This window comes from Bidens hawaiensis, unplaced genomic scaffold (assembly GCF_021521415.1).
Source record: "Bidens hawaiensis isolate Kalapana, Puna unplaced genomic scaffold, B.hawaiensis_p1.1 tig00002181_1, whole genome shotgun sequence".
Taxonomy (NCBI): Eukaryota; Viridiplantae; Streptophyta; class Magnoliopsida; order Asterales; family Asteraceae; genus Bidens; species Bidens hawaiensis.
In genome coordinates, this window is record NW_027491116.1 from 804973 (window position 1) to 815385 (window position 10413).

General features: G+C 32.0%; 1 protein-coding gene across 1 annotated transcript; it reads left to right on the forward strand.

Moving 5' to 3' along the window:
• The first annotated feature begins 3963 nt into the window (after window positions 1-3963).
• LOC143609330 (uncharacterized) lies at window positions 3964-4746 on the forward strand. The gene has a single exon (XM_077084112.1). The coding sequence runs from the start codon at window positions 3964-3966 to the stop codon at window positions 4744-4746; it is 783 nt and encodes a 260-aa protein (XP_076940227.1).
• The last annotated feature ends 5667 nt before the right edge of the window (window positions 4747-10413 follow it).

Consider the following 10413-nt stretch of genomic DNA (forward strand, 5'->3'; position numbering starts at 1 on the left):
TAAATTTATCTTTATAATTTTTTACCCTATATCTTGAGTTCATCCTACACAACTATAATATTTTCTTACACCCCTTCAAATGTTTCCTACATATCTTTAATCGTCTTAATTTTTTTCCTACTCATTTTCAATTATCTTCATACGTATGTTTTTCGTCATACACATCTTCTTATGTTTCCTACACATATTTAATTTATTCATACACATCTTTAATTTCTTCCTACACATCTTTAATTTTCTCATACACATATTAATTTTTTTCCCTACACATCTTTAATTTTTTCATGCACAACAGATTTTTTTCCTACACATCTACGTTCGTCGTACACTTTTTTTTTCTTCCTACACATCTTCAATTTTTTCCTACACATATTTAATTTCTTCCTACACGGCTTCAAAATTTTCCTACGCATCTTTAATTTTCTCATACACAACTTAATTTTTTTCCTACACATCTTTTATTTTCTCATGCACAACATATTCTTTTTCCTACACATCTACATTCGACACTTTGTTTTTCTTCCTATACATCTTCAATTTTTTCCTACACATATTTAATTTCTTCTTACCAGCTTCAAATTTTTCCTACACATCTTTAATTTCTCATACACATCTTAATTTTTTTCCCTACACATCTTTAATTTTCTCATACACGTCTTATTTTTTTTTCCTACACATTTTCAATTTATTCGTACATATTTTTTTCCATTTTACACATCTTCGAACTATTTTTATTTTTTTTACAAAGTAGTAATCAAAGATGAAGATACTATTTTACTTAAATCTTATAAATTATAAACTGTTTATGATGAAAAAAGAACAAAATTTAATCTTACATTAACATATAATGAAATAAATAAATTGTAACTTACAAATAATAAATTAATGATATTTATGCTTTGAGCTTTTTTTAGGGATTGATAAAATAAATTAAATGATTAATTATTTTATTCTACCTAAACTACCATTTTCTTATTTATTTTAATGTCTTTCAAATTTTATTAATTACAATAAATGCAATAATGGTTCAACCATTGATTAATAATCTAATGGTTGAGATCACTTCTCGCTATAAGAATCACTTCTGAAACGAACCTAATCCTGGATATATATATATATATATATATATATATATATATATATTTATATATATAATCTCCTCTACATACACACACATATATATATAATATAAACTTTTTATGCATTTCTAACGCAATTTAATATTTTTATCTTTGTTTTACTATGCGTTACCGACCCATTTTATATAGTTGTTTGTACTTTATTATTTTATTTACTACTAATTACTAGGATAGTACCCGTGTTATACACGGAAGGAAAATATTTAAAACGTTTTATATATATATATTATAAATTTAATGAAATATAAATGTCATATTTATAAAAAAGGGATATGAATTATAAGACATTATTTTTATTTTAATTCAAATACAAAAAACATATAAAGATTAACAAAGATAATTGAAAGGTTAAAAAATATTTATAACTTATACCATGAGTACAAAAAACACATATTAATTAAAACTTAATTATCTAAGGAAATCAACATCAAAAGGTCTTGCCTCGTACACATTATCTGAAATAGAAAAAAATAAATATTATGTAAATTCAAGACATAGATACATTAGAAAATAAATAAACATTAGCTATAACATAAAAAGTAAATAGTTAAAAGAAAAACTTACATTCTCTAAGCAAAGTAATGCTTGAATATGGATGGAGTCTAAGATCTGAAAATTTATAAAGCATGTTACTTCCGATAAAGGTCAACCTTGACACTGAAAAAGCCAAACTGGACTAAAAATTTTGAGCAAAAATATCAAAACTTATATAAAAGTCAAAGTTGTCACACAGGAAAACCAATTTGGACCAAAAAAGTCAAAACTAGCTAATCTCTCAATTCCATCATATATTTGAAAATCATCAAAATGTCTCTTACGTCAAAACTCTTTATTATCAACCCTTTAGCCCATCTCCGGTTATATAATGATATAAATAATTACAAATATTTTCAATTAATACCACTAAAATTAAGGGTTGAGTTATTTTACAAATGGTAACAAAAATGAGATGTGTGAGAAGCAATAACTAATTGATATGTGTCAATTAGGGACCAAAGGAAAAAAGGGTATAAAAGTAATCGTATGCATTTTCTCTCTTCACATACAAGTCACATATTAATTTCCCCATCATTTTAAAACGTCTATAACTTTTTCATATGACATTTAAAAAAAAATAAAAAACTCACCATAATGACAAGCGTTTTTATCTTTAATATGAGTATGATTTTGTTATATAAAAATTAAAACAAAAATTCCGTTGTGTCTTTTTGCTTAGCATTGTGTTTTTTTTCGTCATTATGTCTTTTTGTTTGTCATTGTGTTTTCGTAATTGTCTCTTTCAACTCATCATTGTGTTTTTAAATACCAATAACACCGGCTGTTGTGTAATAATAATATGTAAATATAATGAAAAAAGCCAACAAATTATCTAATACAAAAAACATAATGATAAATACATACTAAACAATAGCCTAAAACGTAAAACACAATGATCAATACACATAACACAATAACCTGTAACGTAAGATACAATGGTGAATACATATAACACAATGACCTGAAACGTAAAACACAATGGTAACTATATATTACACAATGACTTAAGCGTAATACACAATGAACATAATACTATTTTTCTTAAATTAAGTGAATGCCACATGTCAATTCCGAACAAATGACAATGAACATATTACACAATTACTAAAACACAATGATAAGTAGATAGACAAATGTTGAGCACAAAGACACAATGACGAACAAAATGACATGATGATGTAATCTTTGCTTTAATTTTTATTTTTAATATAAATATCAATTGAAAAACACTATGACCAAAATATATATCACAATGCATAGAAAAACCCAATTAAAAAACACAATGAACAACCAAATAACACAATATAAAAAAAAATTTACTAGTTTTTTTTAATTTCATATAAGAATATGATATTCATATTAAAGATAAAAAATTGTTTTTTTTTGAATGAATTGCCATGTTCTTTACATGTGGAGAGAGAAAGACATCATAAGTGGTTACTTGTATCTCATTCTCATTAATTTTTATTCTTAAATTAATCTCCACCATCAAAATATTAGATCAATTAAATTCCTTCTTATTATGAATACAGATTTTATTGTGTTTTTATTATAATTATCAACTACTAAATATAGTTTTACTTGTTCCTTAAGTTTTCCTCCCCTTATAAATACCTAATGGTATTTCATTGTATGACATGCCAATTAATAATAAACTCTTATTCTCTCCCTAATTCTTTTCTTATCTTCTTGCTAGTAGGCTTGTTACAAAACGTATGTCACATTAGTTAACCTGTATTTATTTTCTATGGGTTTATCAAGATTTAAAGATTTATATTATTATATAATTATGAATTATACATAACTTGGTAAATCAAATTATTCTCGTTAATCTTTATTGCAAGCTTGATTGAAATTCATTAAATTAGAATTATCATAGTAAATATAGTAAATAAAAAGGTATTCATTATCATTACGTATTTTTTTCTACAATTATGAAAACTAATATCTACTACAATTATTTTATTAAAAGAGATTTAATAATCTTTATCTATATATTATAATATAAGATTTTTAACAAAACCAACTTTGTTTGACATAACAGTAATAATGATAGAAAAGCTAATTATTTATCTCATGAATGATAAACCGTGTTATCAGTTTTAATGTCATTCTAGTTTATACTACATCGTTTTAGTTTTCTTAATTATCTGTGATAAATGTTCATTAGACTTAGCTATTGCTATTATTCATCCTGTTAAAATTACTTCACGGTTTCTTTTTATGGTTTCTATAATAGGTGTTTATTAAATATTAATTCATATGCATCGTTACAATATAGTTTATTATGACGAATCTTGCGAAGCTTGAGTTTATAGCTCTTGACATTACTGGAAAAAATTATTTGTCATGGGTATTGGATGCTGAAATCCATTTGGATGCTAATAATCTTGGTGGTACGATTAAAGAAGGGAATAAGTCAACTACCCAAGATAAGGCAAAAGCCATGATTTTCTTACGCCATCATATCCATGAGGCTTTGAAAACTGAATACCTAACTATTAAGCATCCACTTGTCCTTTGGACCAAATTGAAAGAAAGGTATGACCACCAAAAAACGGTAATATTACTGAGAGCTTGTTATGAGTGGATTCACTTAAGATTGCAAGACTTTAAGTCTATAAGCGAGTATAACTCGGCAATGTTTAGAATCAAGTCACAACTGATTCTGTGTGGTGAAAATATTACTGATAAGGAGATGTTGGAAAAAACATTCTCCACCTTTCATGCTTCAAATATGTTGCTGCAGCAACAATATCGTGAAAGGGGTTTCACCAAGTATTCTGAGCTGATATCTTGTTTGCTTGTGGCCGAGCAAAACAACGAGCTCCTCATGAAAAATCATGAGACCCGTCCGGCTGGTACAGCCCCATTCCCAGAAGCGAATGTGGCAACATATAATGACCAAAGTGGAAGTCGTGGACTCGGTCATGGTCGTGATTACCATTGTGGTCGTGGTCATGGTCGTGGATGTGGATATAATCGGGAGAATCATCATGGTGTTCAGTTTAGAAACCCAAAATCCCACCAAAAGTGGCATGATAATGCCAAGAAATCTAATGATGAATAGGGTAAAAACAAAAGCGAAACTACATCAAATGCATGTCATCGGTGTGGAAGTAATAATCATTGGGCTCGTGCATGTCGGACGCCCAAACACTTGGTGGAGCTTTACCAACAATCCATCAAAATCAAAGGAAAAGAAATATAGAAAAATTTCACATATGATGATGGAAGTGTTGATATCCCCGATGGTCAAAAAGACCTTAATGAAGAAACTCACATGGATATTGGTGATTTACTAATGATGCAACCAAATTGGATTATGATGATTTTCTTACTGATCCAACCAATTTGGATTCTGGTGATATTTGGCTGATACAACCCAGTTGGATGGTTGCAATTTCCCTTATATATGAATGATTTGATTTAAGTTATGTTATTTGCTTGAGGTTTCTTTTAGACTTTATGTTTGAGATTATGTTTTGTTTTGAAGCACACTAGACATTATGTTTTGGGATTTCGTTTATGCTTGAAGTATCTTAAATGTTTTATTTATGCAACTTTATTTTATTTTGAAGCATATGGAGCGGTTAACTAAGCTCTTTATTAATGATGAAGATATATGTTTAATAGACCGTGCGACTACACATACAATTCTCAAGAAAAGGAACTATTTTTCTAATCTTTAAAAAAGAGGCAAGCATTAGTACTATATCTGGTAGTACAAAATTAATTGAAGGTTTTGGAGAAGCTTATATTGTGTTACTTGGTGGAATACAATTTAAATTTAACAATGATTTATTTTCCCCATTGTCTCAAAGAAATCTAATAAGCTTTAAAGATGTTCGTCTAAATGGGTATCATGTCGAGACAATAAGTGAGGGGCATAATGAGTACCTTCAAATCACAAGTATGAAATCAGGTAAAAAGCATGTATTAGAAAAGCTACCCGCACTTGCCTCCAGTTTGTATTGCACTAAAATTATTGCAATTGAATCTAATATGGTCATAAACAAGAAGTTTATGGACAGAGAAAATTTTATGATTTGGCATGACTGGTTAGGCCATCCCAGTTCAATAATGATGCGAAAAATTATAGAAGATTCATATGGGCACTCTTTAAAGAACCAAAGGATTCTTCAAACTAAGGACATCACATGTATTGCATGCTCAAAAGGGAAGTTGACTACTCGTCCATCACCAATTAAGGTGGGGACTGAATCCCTTACTTTCTTGGAAAGAATACACGGGGATATATGTGGGCCCATACACCCTTCTAGTGGACCATTTAGATATTTTATTGTGCTAATTGATGCATCAACTAGATGGTCACATGTGTGCTTATTATCAAGTCGTAATATGGCATTTGCATGACTACTTGCCCAGTTGATAAGGCTAAGAGCACATTTTCCAGATCACCCCATTAAGAAAATTCGATTGGATAATGCTGGTGAATTTACATCCCAATCATTTAATGATTATTGCATGTCTATTGGGATAAGCGTAGAACACCCTGTACCTCATGTACATACACAAAATGGGCTTGCCGAATCGCTCATCAAGCGACTTCAAATGGTTGCAAGACCAATGATTATGAAAATCAAAACTACCAGTTACTTCTTGGGGGCATGCAATTTTACATGCAGCAACACTAATTCGCATCAGACCAACGAGTTATCATACTTCATCCCCATTAAAATTGGTTTTTGGTCAGGAACCAAATATTTCCCATCTAAGGATTTTTGGTTGTGCCGTATATGTTCCAATCGCTCCACCACAAAGCACAAAGATGGGACCTCAAAGGAGGTTAGGAATATATGTTGGGTATGAATCACCATCTATCATTAAGTATTTAGAGCCATCAACGGGGAGATTTATTTACGGCTCGATTTGGTGATTGTCATTTTGATGAAACAACCTTCCCAACATTAGGGGGAGATGAAAAACAGTTGGAAAATAATATAATTTGGAATGAATTATCATTATCTCATCTTGATCCTCGAACTAAAGAATGTGAAATAGAAGTTCAAAGGATAATTCATTTACAAGAATTAGCAAATCAATTACCAGACTCATTTACTGACCCAAAGAGAGTGACTAGGTCACATGTACCAGCTGCTAATGCTCCAATAAAAATTGGTGTCCCTGATGGACAACCTCGTATGGGTAATGAGTCTAATGCACGCCTAAAGTGTGGTAGACCAATTGGTTCTAAAGACAAAAATCCTTGAAAGAAAAAGGGGGCAAATAATGTAGATGGTCTTGTCGAGGTAACTGCAATACCCAAAAAGGAGTCTCTTGAAGAGACACTAGACATAATGGTTCCAGAAGAACCTCAGGTACCTGAAAACGAAGAGATCTCAATAAATTATATTATGTCTAGAAAGGTATGGAACCGAAATATAGTCGACGTCAATAACAATTTTTCATACAATGTAGTGCTTGAAGTAATGGAAAACATGAGGATCAAGAACCAAAATCTGTCAATGAATGTAAAAATAGAAATGATTGGCCAAAATGGAAAGACGCAATTAAGACAGAATTAAATTCCCTCGCGAAACTAGAAGTTTTTGGACATGTAGTCCATACACCTGAAGGTGTAAAGCCCGTTGGATATAAATGGGTCTTTGTGCGAAAACGTAATGAGAAAAATGAGGTTACACGATATAAGGCACGGTTGGTAGCACAAGGATTTTCTCAAAGACCTGGAAACTATGAGGAGACATATTCTTCAGTGATGGATGCGACAACGTTTAGTTATCTTATAAGTCTGGTAATACAAGAAGGGATTGCTGTGCGTCTAATGGATGTTGTGACAACCTACCTCTATGGCTCACTTGATACTGATATTTACATGAAACTTCCGGAAGGATTTAAATTGCCAACATCATGTAAATCTAGTTTTCAAGAACATCTATCAATTAAATTAAATAGATCTTTATATGGGCTAAAACAGTCTGGACGTATGTGATATAATCGCCTTAGTGATTATTTGTTGAAAGAAGGTTATAAAAATGATTCTATATGTCCATGTATTTTTATAAAGAGGTCAGAAACTGAATATGTCATAATTGTTGTATATGTCGATGACTTGAATATAATCGGAACTCCAGGGGAGCTCCAAAAGGCGATTGAATACTTGAAACAAGAATTTGAAATGAAAGATCTTGGAAAGACAAAGTTTTGTCTTGTGTTACAAATTGAACATCTTAAAGATGGGATCCTTGTGCACTAAGAAAATTACATAGAAAAATTACTCAAAAGATTTTATATGGAGAAATCACATCCATTAAGTACTCCGATGGTTGTAAGGGCACTGGATGTTGAGAAAGACCCATTCCGACCTCCGGGAGATGGAGAAGAAATTCTTGGTCCATAAGTACCATATCTAAGTGCAATTGGTGCACTAATGTTTCTTGCTAGCCATACACGACCGTATATATCGTTTTCTTTAAACTTATTGGCAAGATATAGTTCATGCCCGACCAAGAGACATTGGAATGATATCTCCAAGGTACAAAAGATATGGGTTTGTATTTCACTAACCAATCGAAAACAAGTTTGGTTGGTTTTGCAGATGCAGGTTATTTTTCTGATCCTCATACAGGTCGATCTCAAACTGGATATTTGTTCACATATGGAGGTCCTGCAATTTCATGGCGTTCAGTAAAGCAGACAATCAAATTTACTTCATATAATTACGCAGAAATAATAGCAATCTATGAAGCTAGTCGAGAATGTTTTTGGTTAAGGAAGGTAATGCAATATATTCGTGGATCTTGTGGTATTTCTTCCAAAGAAGAAGGGCTGATGGTTTTACACGAAGATAACGCGGCATGCATTGCTCAACTTAAGGAGGGCTATATCAAAGGTGACAGAACCAAGCATATTTCGCCAAAGTTCTTTTTTCACACATGATTTGCAAAAGAGTGGAGATATTATCGTCCAACAAGTTCGTTCTAGTGATAATTTAGCTGATTTGTTTACCAAATCACTCCCGACCTCAACATTTAAGAAAATGGTTCATGGGATCGGTATGCGTCGACTCAAGGAGCTTAACTGATTCTCATCAGGGGGAAAAAATACGCGTTGCACTCTTTTTCCCTTAGCTAAGGTTTTGTCCCACTGGGTTTTTCTGGCAAGGCTTTTAATGAGGCAGCATAAAGCGTATGAAGTTGATAATCAAGGGGGAGTATTATGAATATATATGTTATTGTGTTTTTATTATATTATCTACTACTAAATATAGTTTAGATTGTTTCTTAAGTTTTCCTCTCCTTATAAATACCTATTGGTATTTCATTATATGACAGATTTAACACCCCGACCGATGGCGGATTATACATCGGGGCGCCACGTATTGTTTCATTACTCGTGACACTATTTGGGTGTCAATATTTAATAAATACATTTTCATTGCGCACGCGCAGAACACAGATCGTAAAGTACATAAATCATATCATAAAATAAAATAACATAATTTGTCTTGTTACATTTTAATCTAGGTCCAAAGAAAAAGAAAACATCCTACGTGTCCTTGAGATTCCCAAAAGCAGCTACAGCAAACCTGAACATGTGTTAAAATAAAACGTCAACACTTGCGTGTCGGTGAGAAATCAAGTTTAATAGATATAAATAGATAATAACAAACACTGCGCGCAACATGTGCTTAACTGGGGTTTAACATAGGGTGTAATCAGATTGTGATCAAGCCTAAATAGATCATAGCTCATAGTTCAATCCGTGCTCCCAATCGAGCACAAAAACGAATAATCATACGTGCATGTGTAAACAAAACAAGAAAACCGTAAACGATAGGTCTCCCGTGTTCATCTAATGGATCCATGAAAACTTCGGAATAGGCCGAACAAAGCGGTTAATGATTCACACATACAAATAAACAGCCAAGTAAACGTCCATAACACATGGGGTTTTGCGCACATAAATTTCATAAACAAGTTTAAGACTCAAGTTGTACGAACACATGAACATCCCAAAACGTTAAAAATAAAAGGGGATTAAGTACGAGATTACTCACTTGTAAACGGCGCGAAGAAAGATAATGCAAGAACCAACTTTTAAACAAGCACAAGTTAACCTATAAATAAAAGTTTATTGGTTTAACGATTGGTTTTTATGTCTTGAGTATATGCAGTAAGTATCGATTGATGTTAGTTAAACAAATTAGAACAATATATATATATTTATTTACCGAGAATCTGGGCAGAACAGAAGAGAAGACGGATGCAAGGAGAAGAGTTGGAGGCGCTGCTGAGGAACTACGGCAGAGAGCAAAAGGGAGGGAGATTGGGGAGTGTTTAAGTGTAGTGTGTGAAGTGTTAAGAAATTAGCTTAATTTATAGGAAAACCCAAGGGAACACAATCCCTTGAAAAGGGGAAAAGATCTTATCAAATCAAGCAAAAGATATCTAAAAGCACAAGAATCCGAAAGCAAAAGATATCAAAAGATATGCCGGCAGCTGCAGGGGATGGGGGAAAAGCTGACAGGTAACAGATCAAAGCATGGGAGGTGTCAGATAAAGCACTGTTCAAGACATGCAAAAGAAGATTTCAAAAGATCATGTCAGTCACTTTTTCTGTCAACCAATAGGATTGGTGCGCATGCTGCGCCGAAAGTGGCTTTTCGGACAGATGTCGGAACTGACCTACAGTGCTCAAACAAAAGATAAGATATTTCAAAAGCATACAGGCTGACTAAAACAGAAGAAAAGAC

Excerpts from the sequence above, each read along its gene's own strand:
- LOC143609330 (XM_077084112.1), top strand. The coding sequence starts at position 3,964 with ATGACGAATCTTGCGAAGCTTGAGTTTATAGCTCTTGACATTACTGGA.